Consider the following 16478-nt stretch of genomic DNA (forward strand, 5'->3'; position numbering starts at 1 on the left):
GACAGGCGTGCAATGAATGCAATTTTATTATTGCATAGCAGTGCTTTGCACCACAATGAGATGTTTCTAATGCTTATTGAGCAACATATCACACACACGTTTGTGTCATTCTCTATCAAACTTTATTGGTACATAAATTGTGCAATATATTCATATCCAGAATATTTCCATCTGAAAACATATGCAAAATCAATCATCTCTGAAAGGCCACCAAAATATATCTGCATCATTCAGTCACATCCACACTGACTTGGTTTCATTCACTTCACAATCCATTACATTGTGCCATATTGTATGTAATGGGCTGGTTGCAGCATTTTAATTTTAGTAATTCAACAGGCTAGTCAAGTGCATAACATACTCACTCCTCTGTATCTTGAATCAGCACAAACTGAAATTCATAAAGCTCTAAGTTAAGTTTAAGGCATGGTCCAATGACAGTGTCATCTGCATTGTCATTAACAACTAATTTAAAAGAAACCGCCAACATGAAAGATAAATTTGAGAAAACAGAGATAATTATTAACAGTAGTGTCTGCAGTGGCAGGGAACCTTTGAGGTGTTCCCGACTTGTCAAACTGGTTGGCAAAACCTATGGAAGCCTCCAAACAGAACTCAACTGGTCTGTGAATACTTTTCAGGTGATAGGGACATGTCAGAACTTTGAACATAGATGAATGGACGAAGAAGATTACGCATTCAAAATACTCTAACTTACTAAGAAAAAAAAAAGACGTAACTATATTCTTTTGGGGATTTCAGGAATGGCAGCCTTATCTCAGAATGCATCATGTGGTGCCTACATGTATATGTATACAGCTAATAAGGATCATGACCTCAGCTCATTTTGTCACATCCAAAACCCTCAATACGCGGGCTGACTTTATCACAATTTCAAACAGTTTTAACAACCATATTAACTAACATTGACTACCTTCCTTATGCTGTATCTGCAGGTGAGGAGACTGATTGCCTTCGTCTCTTTTTAAGGGTTTCACTGACCGAGGCGAAAGTAGTTATACTTGACGCGGTCACAACATGCAATGATTCAAGTTTAGCTCACAGCGTATCCTCAGTGTGGACATGCGCCCACTGGTCAGAGAAATAGGTCCACCATCCCAATCTAATGAGATCCAATACAAGATCTGATCAATTAACATCGTCTAGCTCTAGCGGGAGACAATTAATTTCATTTTATCTCAGTATTTGTTTTCTTTATTTTTATCAAGGTGATAAGCATGAGTTGTGCTTGTACCGCAACTTACACAGACATCTTTTAAGAATTACATTGTACCAGTATAAAATGGCAATATAAGCTAATTGATTACCAGGGAGTCCAGGGAGTAGCCTACTCTGCCCCTTGCCTACCGTCAGCTATGATAGGCTTAATTTATACACATGACTTTGAAGAGGACAAGCGGTATATGAAATTGGATGGATGGGTTGTGTACCTGATGATCTGAACAGTGTGAGCGCACACTGGGAAACACACCAACACTTTTCACAGTACGGGGTGTCTTGTAAACACGTCAAGCTTCTTTTTTTTTTTTAAACTAGGGTTTCATCCAAACCTAGATGTGGAGGGGGGGAAGTTTTGCCTGCATTGTTTGGACTGCCATGGATGAGTCATCCGGCCTGTTGTGCAACCTTCTGGATAACTTCATATTTATGTCACTTTTCCAATGACCAAACTTTGTATGGCTGGCAAAATGTGTTGCTATCGAAAGCCAAGCCACCCAAGAAAAGAATATCAAGACAAGTACGACACATCCACATGGCAGCCCTACTTAAAATCAGATAAAACATTTACCAGCAGAAAGCCAAAATAGACTGTCTGCACAAAGAATTATAAATTTCACTTTGGAGTGCTGAAATAGGAGGCGCTTTGACACTGATGTTTTTTTTTTTTTAACAGTAACTATCTCAAGAGTGGTTTGTTTATAGCTGCAAACTTCTTCAATCTTGAGTATAGTCATAAGCCTGAGGCAGCGAGCATGTACAAGTGTGCTTAACATAGTAAAGGAAGCTGTGACCACAGGAAGCAGTTTCGCACTATCATCAGTTTTCTTCTATGAGGTTCAAGTCCAGTTCTGTGCAGTCTCGTTCAAAAAGCAAATGGGCCTCAGGCGTCACAGTTCTTTTAATTGTATCATCTTCATCCTCTTCACTTTCACTCAGTGGTCTGATGCTGGCTCGGCCCAGGAACTCCACAGGGGACAGAGCAGAGTTCTGCACTGACTGGGAATGCATCAGAGCCATGCAAGCAGCTGAACCAGAGACAAGGGCTGTAATATTGCCAATCTGCAGAAAGAGGCAAAATTGCCATGAGGCAGACGCACTGGCAACTATACGGCAAAATAAAAATCTATACTGTGCATAGAAAAAGTCTACACACCTCAGTTAAAAAATGACAGATTTTGATATTTTAAAAAAAGAGTCCAAGGAAAATCATTGCGCAACTTTTTCCATTAATATGACCTATGATTGCCTATGGCGTTCAGAATTAACTAATCACATTCAAACTTGCGTTAAGTTGGAGTCAGCACACAACTGTCACTGTTTAAAGTAACTGATTAAACAACACATTTCAGAAGTTTTCATTTTGTTTTTGTGCAAACTTGTCATTGAAATTGTTAAAATTGCTTCACCGACTGAAAAAAAAAAAAAAACAGCCCCAAAGCATGATTTTATCAGCACCATGCTTAACTGTAGGTATGGTGCGCTTCGGGTGAGGAGCAGGGTTGTGTTACGGCCAAACATACAATTTGGAAGAATGGATTGGGCGGGGGAGTCCAATCTTTGTTTCAAAATTATATTAATTTCGCCTCTCAAAACGTTTTTATTTTCTTCACTTGAGTCATACTGGTTAGCACAAATGGCAGAAAAGGCTTTGAAATTCTGAAGTCTATATTCTCAAGATTTTTTATACCCACTACGTAGTGTTCTACTATATCGCGGTTCATCATTTGCTCAAAACTTTTAAATGCTGACGCAATTATTAAATAGCTTTTCAAACTAATGCACTTGTCCGTCATTCATTGAACGCAAGAAAACAGTAATAAACACAATGAGCACACAGCCGCAGCAGTTGCTGTCGACCATCATTTTCTGATATTTGTATGAAGAAATTCAATAGATTGCAGGAATGAACTATGACCTAGTCAAACTTTGTATATTATTTCATATATAGCAATGAAAAGATCAACTCAAACTAACCTGCGTCATTTTGCAGAAGTCGAGCCCCGGCCTGGGGCCAGGTAACACATCGGGGTCATGGCGCCTCTTCAAGCGAGGCTTGCGCATGTCACAGGGCTGAGAGTGGCATCGTGGTAGTGCTCGGTGCAGGCCGCGTCGAGAGGAGGATGGTGTGCTGCAGGCTGAAGTAGGAGAAGGAGACAAAGCTGGGCACTCCATACCGGAGCAGCCATATGACAGAACAGAGGTGTGGGCCGGCTGTGGGTGCTGGGACAACACTGACGTGTTCAGAACTTGCAGAGGTGACAGGGAATAGCGGCGATGCAGCACTGAGTGACCAACTAAGGGCGTCGGGGATGAGGAGCAAGAGGATGGGGTGGCGAATGACGAAGAGCAGGCCGTTTTTGGCGAGTCACATGGAAAGCTCCATGACAGAGGAGAGTCTGGAGATAATGCTAAGCTAAAGAAAGTAGGGCTGGAGGAGGAATGTAGAGAGGATGACTTCGAGAAGGTCCTGGGGCTGCAAAGAGGCAACGAGCTGGCAACTGAGCCTAAATGAGATGTTCCTACGCTTTGACTGGCACGTTTTACAGGGGTCCAAACTTTGGATGCACGAGGATGCCAAGTGGAGCGGCACTGAGACAGGTCCTCCGGAACAGAGAGGGAGCGACAGTGACGTTTTGGAGGAGGTGGTGGAGGGGAACTCTGCAAAGTGCTGGCTGTAATAGAAACCTCAAGTGCATGGTGAGGTTTTGCCACTTGGTAAAGCCACATGGAATCCAGTCCACATGTTGCATCCAGAGGTTTGGCTTTGAAGGATGGCTGTGTAGCAAAGTTGCTCTCTGGAAATGCCAAGACAAAACGTGACACAGATTGACACACCTTACCAATACAGCACACTTATTTCAGGGAACTTGCCTTGCGTTGGTTTGCATGCACTCCAGGAGGTAGTGGGGCTGGAGCCTAATGCAGGGAGTGTCTGAAAACATGAGACAAGTCATTCAAATGCCCCAAAAGAAAAAAAAAACCTCAAGTATAGCCACATTTCCAGAAAGCAAGGCTTGTTTTTCCAGCATGGGTGTGTCAGCAAGATGGCAATAGCTGCTTCAGCTATATCGTATGACATCCCACCATACCAAATAAATGGCACAGAATTGTCCTGTAATTAATTAAACAATTTGAAAGAGTCCGTTGTGCACACTGAGGATGGGCATTTTACTGCTTTTTTTTGTTACAAAGGAAAAATGGTCACGTCATATTAAAAATATTTTGTGACACAAGTATCTCCTGTTTATATGCCCGTGTCATATTTTGCAGAGTAATGGAAGTAGTATGGATGTAGCTCAACTTCACATGGATGCAGCAAGTGGTGCCATTTTTCTCCAATAGAAGACCCGATTAAGAACAAAAAAACAAAAATTATTATGCCCATCTCTATATAAATAAAGATGTATTGTATTGCAGAGCACTGCCTAAACAGGAAATGCAGCTTTGAAATAATCCTCCACTTGCAATGTACAATATGTTGAAAAAGCTCTTGATTTTTGTCCTCACCCATTCAAGATTTTCCTGTAACCCGAAATAATTATTGAAAAATGTGGACAATTTTCTGTTGGCCGATCACTGGAAAGCATTAAGTCTAACGCAGAAGTCACACACATGGTGCTCGTGGGTCCCAGAGGACCACATGATCAGTTCTGGTCAGTGATGAGACATTGTGAATTCCTGGGAATGTTGTAGAAGTGATCGTTTAAAAAAAAATTTGAGAAAATGAATTGAAATTCAGTGTTGCATTTTGATATTTATTCACATCTTCACATAGACTAATATCCATCCATTCTTCATCCAAATGTCTGTACTGCTTATCCTCACAAGGGTGTGGGCATGCTGGAATCTATCCCAGGTGACACTGGGCGAGAAGCAGGGTAATTTGGGCAAAATGTGCAATTTTAGAAGTTTCTATCAAACTGGTCGACCACCATGTTAATCAATATCGAAGAGGTAAATAGCTCCCAAATTCAAAAAGATTATGAAACTATCGGGAACAAAAAGTGTGAAAGTTCCGGTTTCACATTTTTAAGGATTAAATGTGTTTATGGATTATTCCAATAAAAATGCTTCCTTGTTTAGAGCCAAATTGGTAACTGAGGGACTGGAAGATGCCAGCATCAAATAATAAAACAGTGCAGTAAGCAATAACAATGGATCATGGGTAAAGTAAATCAAAAAGAGCAGTCAAATTCAGCAAGCTGTTGTACATTCAGTGGAATATGTCCACTTCCAGGAGGTGAGGTACTTTGGTGGTACGTAGTGTAGAATACTAAACATACTCGATTATGTGTACACATTCTCATGGATGTATATCATTTTTGCATGATTTACAATATAAAGATAATCAAATATTGCAACACCAAAGTGAACTACCACTGTGCATCAAACTGAAGCAAATGACGTACCATATTCACTCAACTCAACTCACATTGAAAGCCTTGTGATAGGGTTCTTCCAAACTTTGCTTTCGGAGCTGCTCTGTGATTAGTGTCACCATAATGGTAGCGCTGATCCAGAAACAGACATGCAGAGCCCTTTTGTCAGGAACCTGGCATGATTTATGCCATGTGGACTCCACACCTTATTTGGAGAGACGTGTCATTCTTCATTTCACCTGAAGTGAGACGAGAAAGATCATTACGGTTTAAGTCCAAATTGTTTTGAAGAGGTAATGTTAATTTACTAGCACTGGAACATCTTGAATATTCTTGTATATTCTGGTTTGATAAGACTGAAAAACTACATATAAAAATATACAAGGACATATATGCATACATACATATATAAACTTTCTCTTTGGTGCAGAAAAATCCACAAAGAATGTCTAAATTTATGAATCTCCAGTAAGTGTCGAATGCACTCGAGAAAGCCAGGAGCAGAAGTTCATGTTCACAAAAGCAGAGAGCACACATGGACACGAGGAGACCCAGAACAAAGAAACACTTCACATTCCATCATGGTCACTTAGTAAGTGAGCATTGCAGTCTCTATTACTAGTCCAAAAATGTACAGGCACACAGCAAAGAACCTACAGACCAAGTGCCAGGTGGAAAGGTTGTGGATGAAAATGTGGGAGTCAAAGTTAGTTGGGTCTGCCTAAACAGATAACAGCAGTTGTGATGTGTGGAGAAAACCGAAGGGGGAGGGAGAGACTAACAAGGCCTAGAATGGGGGAAGTGTGAGGAAAATGAATGGGGACAGGGGTTGGAAGCATGCCATAGAATCTTTACAAGCGGTACAAAGGAATGATGACAAAGTCATCCAGCATTTATAATACCAATGCAAATGCTAAATACTTCTATTAAGTATTTTGCATTTGCTTTGCTATTTATAGTTATTCTGTGGATTAACATTAACCTATGAGAACAAATAATTGCCAAATCTGCAAATGTCAGCTCAAAAAAATAAATTACAATGCTTTATCCAATTACTGCATTATCTACCCCCGCCCAAAAAAAAAGGGCTAAAACATAATATGACTGTATATGGGTTCTATATCAACCAGCAAATATGGCAGCAAAAGTGATTCAAATTGTATTTGTTCTAGAAAGCACACAATATGTTCCAAGTCCAGGGTAAAAGTGCTGACAATATGTAACTGGTAGAATATGGTCTGACTCAATACTTGGTGTTGGCAGTCAGATGTGGCCTCGAGGGCCTTCCTCCAGAGGGCAAACGTGGTGCTACATGCCAGAAATGGCAAATCTTTTCACCAGGACCCAAGTATGCAGAACCTCACAAATATCAGCAGGAATATTTATGCCACGTTGGAACAAGTTTACAAATAAATTGTTATGCATCTCAAACTAATGACACGACATAAATCCACAATTAATTTCAAAATCTTATGACAACATCAGAAAATTGATAACTTATCTCACTTACAATGTTGCGCGTAGTTTTCTGCATCCATTTTTTGGTTTCGATTGACATTAAACAACCAATCAATATATCCTAAACGTCAGCAACGGTGCAAATAATCGTCACTGTCAAAACACGAGTTATTTTCATTTTTTAATTAGACACACGGAGTCTATTGAGCAAAGTTAGCGCAGTAGCACGATGCAGCTCGTGCAACACAATTAAGTAGTCGCCTCTGGTCGCCAGCTAGTAAGACAACCAACGTCCCTTAATTATATCGCATCCTATTCGGCTCATTTTATGTCGACAAATAGCTTGACATTGTACACAACTGCTGCTATTACTCTGGAGACAACATGATGTGACTGAAGAAGCACGTCCGAGCAGATATGATTGCGTTAGTTAGCTTTACGCAGTTTATTTGTAAGCTAGCGTGCTACAGCTGTCTTAATGTATTACCTTCGTTCGGCGGTTCCTTAGCAACCGAAACAGCACACAGTGCACCGGATGAGCGAAGCTAGGCGGAGTATTTATATAGCTTTTGGACGATACCATTACGGGAGGTGGTTCTGATTGCAACGTCGCTATTATAGGACAACGCAAGCACAAGTTGTATTGTAAATGAACGGGATTTAAATAATTGCATTGCTAAAATTTTGCGAGTAAATTTTAGCGAGACAATCAACATTTACGATGTACGTATCTAAATTCTCGATAGACTACCCCAAAGAGAGCAACTCGAAAACGAAGGCGGAAATGTCGTAACGACATAACACATGGGAGTAATTCTACATACAAATAAATACAGCAAACAACGTAATCTAATTCTGATACGTGTCATTTTTTTCTGCTAGACTATATTTGTAACATATTTATAATGCAAGATGACTCTCTGACCTCGTGTCTACTACAGACACATGCGCAGTTGATCCCAAGACAGAACGGTTCGACTTTTTTTTAACATTACAGTGTTTTCAATTTTGTTTACAAATATAATAAACTAAAGAAGAAATGGCTTCAGAACCACTCAGAAAAGAGAAAACCTTGACAATGAGGCGGCGATTGATCGGGTAACTACTCTTAAAAAAATAACATGTAACTGTTTACGTGCAGTGTAAACGCTATACTAGTTCATTGTCTCACGCGTCATGTGATAACTGCCACATATTTTTGATTGCAGGCAATCGTGCAGACTTTTTTATTCAGACGATCCTGTCAAAATTGTACGGGCAAGGGGGCAATATCTTTTTGACGAGAACGACGAACGCTATCTGGACTGCATCAGCAATGTTCATCATGGTAAAATGTTTCATGCAATTTATGGTTTTTAAACGGCATGCCAAATTTGTGCCACGTAGTGGCAACAATGACTAACAGACGGTTTTGTACACAAGTGGGCCATTGCCACCCCAGTGTTACAAAGGCTGCAGCAGAGCAAATGGACCTTCTGAACACCAACACGAGATTCCTGCACGACAATTTAGTATTATATGCAGACCGCCTGGCTGCCACCTTGCCCGAGCGATTGTCCGTCTTCTATTTTGTCAACTCTGGGTATGTAACACGAGAGAAAAAGTAAGGGATATTTGGCTTTCGGGTATACTTTCAGGATCAAATCAAAAAGCCTTGTACCTTTATGGGTGAACTTTTTGTCCAACTTGCTTTTCTCAAAAAAAAAAAGAAAAAAAGCTGAACAGCAAAACCTCAAGGGGTTCCTCCCATGATGTCTAATTCTGTGCCTGTGACTCTTCCAGTCTGCTGCAAACTTCTAGTGAGCCTCAAAGATCAGACTACCTCACATTTTTGGGAGCCATCTTGGTCTCATGAGATCCAAATGTGAACAGCATGATTAAGAGGACTTTTTAAGTGACCGCTCTAATTAAACAAGTAAATGTATTGATTCATGATTGAATTCCTGTTGAGTTTTGTTATTCAGCTCCTTGTTAAGAGCCGTTATAGTAAAGGTACTGAAACATTAAACGAGTAAACTTGCAGTTGAAAATGTTTGGTTCATCCTGACATTTGAAACCCTCATATCAACCCTTTTAGTAACATAATTCTGTCTGTACCTAACAGTGCTTCTTGTTCTTCTGACAGCTCCGAGGCCAACGATCTTGCACTACGCTTGGCTCAGCAGTACACTCAACATGAGGACGTCATCGTGCTTGACCAGTGAGGATTCCCCTACAACAAATCACATCCATTTCTTCACTGACTCATCAATGTCAAATCTCCTTTTAGCGGGTACCACGGTCACTTGGTGTCCCTCATCGACATCAGTCCATACAAGTTCCGGAAATTAAATGGACAAAAAGAATGGGTTCACGTGGTGTGTAAATATACAACGATCCAAACTGCTAAAAAAATATTTTTTGTTGTTAAATACTGTAACACGTTTCACTGTCAGGCTCCCTTACCAGACACCTACAGAGGCATCTACAAAGAGGATGAACCAAATCCAGGTCAAGCTTATGCAGATACAGTCAAAGACTTAATAGAGGAGGTGCACAAGAAAGGTCGCAAGGTGATGTAAGAAAATGGGTCACCAAAGGCACGTAAAAGTCATGCAACAAGCAAATTAATTCCCATTTGCTATCAGATATCTGCCTTCTTTGCCGAATCAATGCCAAGTGTGGGAGGACAAATCATTCTCCCACAGGGATACTCGACAAAAGTTGCGGAGTAAGTCTTCTCGTTTTCCTGATGGATGTCATCAGTACAAGTTTGCATCATTTGCTTTGTTCTCCGCAGGTACGTGCACTCAGCCGGCGGGGTGTTTGTGTCAGACGAGGTGCAGACCGGCTTTGGACGCGTGGGAAGTCACTTTTGGGCTTTTCAGTTGCAAGGAGCAGATTTTTGCCCTGACATAGTGACCATGGGCAAGCCAATGGGGAACGGGCATCCCATTGCATGCGTTGCAACTACAGAGGAGATAGCTAGAGCATTCACTGCTAACGGAGTGGAGTACTTCAATACGGTAACTGATTTCTTTTTAACATTCATCACGTTAAAATTGTACATGTACAAATAAACAGTTCTGTGGCATACTTTTCTCTGTAGTGAACATACTGTAAATTGTCAATTTCTTGCAGTTTGGAGGGAACCCAGTGTCTTGCGCAATTGGTCTGGCTGTCCTCGATGTGATAGAAAAAGAGGACCTGAGGGGGAACGCCAAAAGGGTCGGCGCACACCTGAAAGATTTGTTCACTAAGATGAAAAGTCGACACAAAATTATTGGAGATGTGAGGTAATAGAGTAGTACAGTTGTGTTGGAAAGTCATCCAAAAACAGGTGCATTCATTTTATAAAGGATAGTGAGCCAAACCACGTTTATGCTTTGCAGTTTTCTCAAAACCCGGTGTAGATTAAAACACTTATTCATTTTAGTCTTTTTTTTTTATACAAAAAGCAAATACTAAAGAGTCCTGTATTATTAATGTTGCCATTTACAGGGGGGCAGGACTTTTTGTGGGAGTTGAGCTGGTAGAAGACAGAGAACTGAGGACACCTGCCACCAAAGCAGCAGCACAGGTGGTAAAAAGGTACAACTCCAAGATACATAACACCAAAACCTCATCTGCTTCCATATTACTGAAATTTACAGTCACAGAAGCAAAAGTTTCTTCCACACCAATGCTTGGTGCCACTGAAGGTGAACCATATGACTTACAGTATTGATTAAATTAAGTGGTTTAGGTTTAAGAAAACCATGCGAAACGGCTGCATTACAAACATTAACATTACAAACCTCAAACTTGTAAGCCATTTGTTTCCAAATTTCTCCCAAAAAAATATACCTTCAGTAGTTCCAGGTATTTAAAATGACATGATATGGCCATCCCCCCCCCCCATGGCTATAATTCTGTTCTCTCATTCAGACTTAAAGTGGAGGATCAAATCTGTGTCAGTACAGACGGGCCCTGGGAAAGTGTCTTGAAGTTTAAACCACCCATGTGCTTCAATATGGAGGATGCTGAGCTAGTGGTGCAATGTATTGATCGCATCCTCACAGGTGCCTATCGATGTCACTAACATTGAACTGCACGTAATGGAACTATACCCTCAAAACAATTTCGGCTGTCATTCCCTAGACATGGAAGCCAACACGAAGCTGGAAAAGGAAGACATCTAGGTTTGTTGATCCTGTAGAAAATGTTTTAATTTAATCAGACATTGTCAGATGGTCACATTCATCAAGTTCAGAGGTAGAGATGATCTATCATCTGAGAAAAAAAACAAGCGCAATCATTTCACACATTGCCATTGTCCAATGCTTCTCAGGGTGGACAATAAGTTTTCATACGTTAGGAAAATGTATAAGCTATACAATTTTTTATATTTCACATACCTTATGTGCGGAAAATGTATGACATTTTTTGTTTGGTTCAGGTACATTAGATAGTTATACAAACCTAAAGTATGGAAACTTTTTGCCAACCCTGTATTTAGGAATTTCAAATCAGAGGCAACCAAGTGTGGTAACACTGTTGTTGGTCCTTGAAAATAAATAAAACAATCATTTTGTCCCTATAGGTACTCTGCACCATTTTGCGAGACTGAAATGAGCAGATTTCATCCATTTGGAGTGCTTACCAAAGACAGTTCCACAATCATTGCTGCTTTGATATGTAACCGACGCAATTTTTTTTTTATTATATTTTCCATTAAAGTGAACAGACGTGTTCTCCTTTTTAATTGTTTGCAACACCGTGTTAAAATACTTACTAAACCAATGCACATGTTAAAAATTAGCACTTACCAGACCACACTCACACTAATGTTCATTCAAGTATCGCAGTTCCACATCTAGTGGGTTGAATATTAATACTGCAGGTGGTGAAGCACTCTCCCGCAGCTTCCCAATGAGGCATCCGTCGCGATGATTACTCCGGCTATATCGAGCAAGCCATTTAACAGTACAAAACATTTATCATTAACTTTACAAATAAGAACAAATAGATCCATTTGTAATATAAACCAAAAGTTTATTTCTACCAATTTGCCCAAGACACTAGAGGAATGAGTATCCAGTGAGAGAGAGAGAGGGGGTACCCTCTTACATTTAACAGGCTTGCGTTGAGTTGTATTACACTAGTAAAGCCACTTAAAATTGCAGACACGATCGGGGAAGAGTCTCCATAAAAGCAAAATAAAACAAAAAAAACAAACCCAAAACAAAATACGAACACAAAACATATGCTGGTTGTCTTTAACTACTAGGCCATCTGCAAACATTCATTTTAACACGCTTACAAATTAACCCTTTGATTGGTTTTAATCCCTTAAATTTGTCTCACCCCACATCCAAAGCCATGCAACTTGCATCCCGACAGTCAGCACGGAAGTACATAACTAAAGATCTAGAAACACTGAAAGAAAAAAGCTAAGTTGTTTTATTTGTGAGCTTTAAAAGCTCTTGCTCCGGTTTGTAAATCCATGAGACATGTAAAAATACAACCATACAATAACATTAGATTCAAAAAGGTACCAAAAAGTACAGTAAAAATAACACTTCCATCACTGGAAATGTAAATGGACACAAAACAATATAAAATAAAAAGTGGAAAAGTGACATTTGCTTCCCCAATTCCTCACTTGATCTGTACAAATGGAGCATGAGTCCAAATTTCTGCCAACTCCAAAGGAAAAGCCAGAGCCCATGTTCGCTGTGGTCAGACCATGGATCTCTTTTCTTATTTATGTTAGACCTTAAGAGAAAAACACGTTGCGTAACGTTACTGAGAATAAACCAAAGTGGCAAGCAGTTACACAAAGACAAACAGGTGCATGAATGAGTTTAAACGAGTCAAGTTAATGGACGAAGACTTTCGGGCGTGAACAGAACCGGAAGCAATTACACCACGGTTAAACGTCCTATTCTCAACCACCACCAGCTCAACCCTTAGCGATCAAGTAGTGTTTGTAGGGATGCATCTTAAGATGATAGGTGGAATGGATCCAGACCCCATCAAACAAACTACACTAGCCCCCACCACAATGTTGGAATGGAATTTGAATAGATGGAGGTCTTTGGGGGAGGGAAAATCAATAAGGCACCAATGGTAAGAGCTCTAGTTCTCATACTACCACGGATGATGCAAAAATGCATACCTGCACTACGTGTGATCAGTATGGCTTGTAGCTACTCGGGTGGCCACGTCTTGGAGTTTTCCCATAGCTTGTATTGCCCTGGTCTGGAGGACAAGAGAAAAAGGGACTGAGTTCTGTACAACAAGGAGGACCAAGAAAATAAGCTTCTCCCATTTGCGCTTTCCCTCGGGGGTGCTTATCGCTTACTGTAATCGTAGCCACCCCCATAGCCGTAATAACCAGCAGAGTAGTCATAGCCTCCATAGCCGCCATAGCCTCCATAGTTTTGTTGTCCGTAGCCGCCATAGTTCTGGTTGTAACCACCTTGGTTCCAGTTGTTGTAGTAACCACCACCACCACCTTGATTCCAGTTCTGGCCCTGGCCTACAAATGCAAAACGTTCCTAAATGGTTCCAACTCTTCTACAAACACAAGCAGAGCCTTGGAAATAATTCTTTCCTCTTTGAGAACTTACCTCCACGGCCCCTACCGCGTGCACCGCCATATCCACGGGCGCCATACTGCTGTTGCTGATAGACCTCTTTGGGTTGAGCGATTTTAATTTCACACTGCAACACAACACCTCTAATAAGTCAAAGGCAGAACTTTTTAGACCCGAGAGAAAATATTAGCTCACCTTGCTGCCACCAACAGTGTGGTACTTTCTCTCCATAACTTTTTTAACATGAGCCTCATCTTGATAGGTGATAAATACAAAACCCCTCCTCTTCTCACTCTTTGGATCTTGGGGAAGCTCAATTGTCTCAATCTATATAAAGGCAAAAATAATGACTTAGATAAGTTTATTGCATTGATGTGACGCAACCAATTTGGGATCATACCTCTCCAAATGTTTTAAAGTAGTCCTCAATGACCTCCTTCGCTGTGTCTGGGTTAAGCCCCCCCACAAAGATTTTCTTGACTGGATCCTTCTTCATGGCCATAGCCTTCTTGGGGTCAATCTGTCGCCCATCCAGCCTGTGCTCCTTCTGTTCAAGAACCTACAGAAATTTATTACACGTTAGATGCATCAAGAATGCAAAACAGTTGAGCATTGTGACCACTTCCACTCACCTTGTCTACGCTGGCTGAATCTTTGAAAAGAATGAAACCAAATCCTCGTGACCGGCCCGTCTGTTGGTCAATTTTGATGGTGCAGTCTGACACCTCGCCGAACTTGGAGAAGTAATCTTTGAGATCCTTCTTGGTTGTGTCCCAGCTAAGGCCACCAACAAACATTTTCCTGAACGCATGAGAGAAATGGGGTCATTTGATGCAGCCGGACCCCTTTGGCTACTTCCACGGTATGTGCGTCTTGTGGGGGGGGGGGGGGATAAGCATGTAAGGGGTGTAAATGTGTATGCTGTTCTAGCACATCAGCTTACACAAGTGCATTGGCTAATTATTTGTGTTTTTAAAGGAGATATATTCGCTGAGGAGCCCATGCGCAGCTCTGCTAGAATATTTCGTGATGGATTAGGCTCACACTATAGCTAACGCCCATCCCCCACTCGCACGGCACATGGCGCCAACAAAGGCCGTCTGAACAAAGAAACACGCAACATACAAAGTGCCGCTAAACTGCAGAGGGAATACATGCATTCAAAAATAAGAATTTGATACTCACCCTGCATCTTCTTCGCCTTTACTTGCGTCTATTTGACCACCCTCCGTGCCGCCATTCTGGGAATTGTCGTCGTCGCCGGGCCCAGCTCCTGCATCGCAGGCGTCCTCCCCGGCCTGGCCGGCTCCATTAAAGTCATCGACTTCGTGGCCGTTTTCGGATGTCTCCATGTACTGCTGCTCGATTTCAGCCATAATGCGATAATACACCTTTAAAAAAAAATCGTCGTTACATAACTTGGCATGCGGCACACTAGTAGCAATTTGCTAAAGCACACGCATTTCCCACCATTTTGAACTGCCGGTTTTCCTTTAATTTAACGGCCAATTTATCTGCTGTTTGTTTGCACTGCACGATTAGTACCTAACATACCACATTTTTACAATATATTAAGTAAAAGATCGGTTTTATGAACATCAAGTATATGATTGAATGTCCGATTCATATCAAGTTACGTAACGCATAATAGGCCGTGAAAGCCGCATAGCGGGTCTAGCAATTATAGAATTTTCGCAGAAATAGTAAAACATTTTTTCCGAAAAAAAAAACATGTACTTACTTGTCAATTCGGTAGAAACTGATCAAGTTTACGATAAACTGCGCAGATCCGCTTGCTTATCAAGAAGCCGGACTACTCTCTTTAAGATGGATTCTCCCACAAGAAGACGACTCGTGGTTGGTTTTTCTAGAGTCAGTGGGGTGGGGGGGGAGTAACGTCATTTCGATAGAGACGTATTCCCATTGGTCAGTCGTTGCTGCCATTCTCGAGATTGACCAATCATATACTCGGCGCCTTCTTTTCCCTTGCCATCACGCAAAAATAAATCCGCATTATATACATATACATATATATATATATATATATATATATATATATATATATATATATATATATATATATATATATATATATATATATATATATATTTCTCATTCTACGGATGTGTGTAGTATGAAGTATTCTGGCCACTTTACATATCTTGCACACCATATTAATCTTCTATCATATAGTGAGCCGAGCCTTTAAACAAGCCGCATCCATGAGACAGCAATTCCAAGATGGCTGCTCCTTCTAACAACAGGAAGTGAAAGACGGAACGATTTCATGTTTTCTTTGTATCTGTGGCAACCACATCTGTCGGCGACATTTTAAGTGTCGTCGACTCAGGCATATTAGAAGCGCGCTCAAAGACGTGCTACTTTTCGAGCTGAACTTGTAAACCGAATAACACGCTTACTTCTAAACAAGGTTAACATCCTGTAGCAAACCCCCGCTACACCGGCATCGTTTTAATTCGACACCAAATAAATATTGTTGTTCATCATATAAGCAGCATACCTTCGAAGTGCTTAAGGTCGGGGAACAAGCGTTGCATGTGTGGCGTCTACGCTGGTTTGTGTGCGTTGCAGGTTCTGTGTGTACAAGCACTGTGAATGTCTTTACGCAACGACACTTTCATGTCTGTGACGTAATGAGGAACGATTTGAAAAGACAAAGATTTATTTCCAAGAGGCAAATTTGAATTCTACTGTCACTTTGAGTACATAAGGGGAAATGTGACTTGAACTTAACCATAGAAATATTTAATTCACCGCAAAGTAAATTAATTCCATTTCTAAATTCTTGACAAAATATACAAGCTTTTTCATCCCCAAA

General features: G+C 40.8%; 3 protein-coding genes across 6 annotated transcripts; 1 reads left to right on the forward strand and 2 right to left on the reverse strand.

Moving 5' to 3' along the window:
* Positions 1-115: 115 nt before the first annotated feature.
* LOC148338173 (protein FAM53C-like) lies at positions 116-7652 on the reverse strand. Of its 3 annotated transcripts, none has more exons than XM_088292706.1 (5): positions 7567-7652; positions 5675-5860; positions 4114-4174; positions 3217-4037; positions 116-2301 (listed from the first exon to the last, which is right to left on the reverse strand). In XM_088292706.1, the coding sequence occupies exons 2-5, from the start codon at positions 5741-5743 to the stop codon at positions 2059-2061; spliced, it is 1194 nt and encodes a 397-aa protein (XP_088148832.1). In that variant the 5' UTR covers positions 5744-5860; positions 7567-7652; the 3' UTR covers positions 116-2058. The 3 variants fall into 3 exon arrangements, with proteins under 3 accessions (XP_088148832.1, XP_088148833.1, XP_088148834.1); XM_088292707.1 differs by lacking the exon at positions 7567-7652 and adding an exon at positions 7132-7476; XM_088292708.1 differs by lacking the exon at positions 7567-7652 and having other exon boundaries at positions 5652-5858.
* Positions 7653-7686: 34 nt separating this feature from the next.
* On the forward strand, positions 7687-11951 carry phykpl (5-phosphohydroxy-L-lysine phospho-lyase). Of its 2 annotated transcripts, XM_088292705.1 has the most exons (13): positions 7690-8177; positions 8288-8406; positions 8502-8661; positions 9205-9279; positions 9349-9436; positions 9515-9631; positions 9707-9789; positions 9859-10084; positions 10200-10354; positions 10560-10649; positions 10986-11119; positions 11199-11239; positions 11641-11790. In XM_088292705.1, exons 1-12 carry the CDS (start codon positions 8119-8121, stop codon positions 11237-11239), a joined length of 1347 nt encoding a protein of 448 aa, XP_088148831.1. In that variant the 5' UTR covers positions 7690-8118; the 3' UTR covers positions 11641-11790. The 2 variants fall into 2 exon arrangements, with proteins under 2 accessions (XP_088148830.1, XP_088148831.1); XM_088292704.1 differs by lacking the exons at positions 10986-11119; positions 11199-11239 and having other exon boundaries at positions 7687-8177; positions 11641-11951.
* Positions 11952-12071: 120 nt separating this feature from the next.
* On the reverse strand, positions 12072-15512 carry hnrnpaba (heterogeneous nuclear ribonucleoprotein A/Ba). The gene is made up of 9 exons (XM_088292710.1): positions 15381-15512; positions 14825-15030; positions 14272-14440; positions 14040-14198; positions 13835-13966; positions 13673-13766; positions 13405-13581; positions 13219-13301; positions 12072-12815 (listed from the first exon to the last, which is right to left on the reverse strand). The coding sequence occupies exons 2-8, from the start codon at positions 15013-15015 to the stop codon at positions 13234-13236; spliced, it is 990 nt and encodes a 329-aa protein (XP_088148836.1). The 5' UTR covers positions 15016-15030; positions 15381-15512; the 3' UTR covers positions 12072-12815; positions 13219-13233.
* Between the last annotated feature and the right edge of the window lie 966 nt (positions 15513-16478).

Source organism: Idiotropiscis lumnitzeri, chromosome 4 (assembly GCF_059441095.1).
Source record: "Idiotropiscis lumnitzeri isolate Australia: NSW breed Sydney's pygmy pipehorse chromosome 4, RoL_Ilum_1.0, whole genome shotgun sequence".
Lineage (NCBI taxonomy): Eukaryota > Metazoa > Chordata > Actinopteri > Syngnathiformes > Syngnathidae > Idiotropiscis > Idiotropiscis lumnitzeri.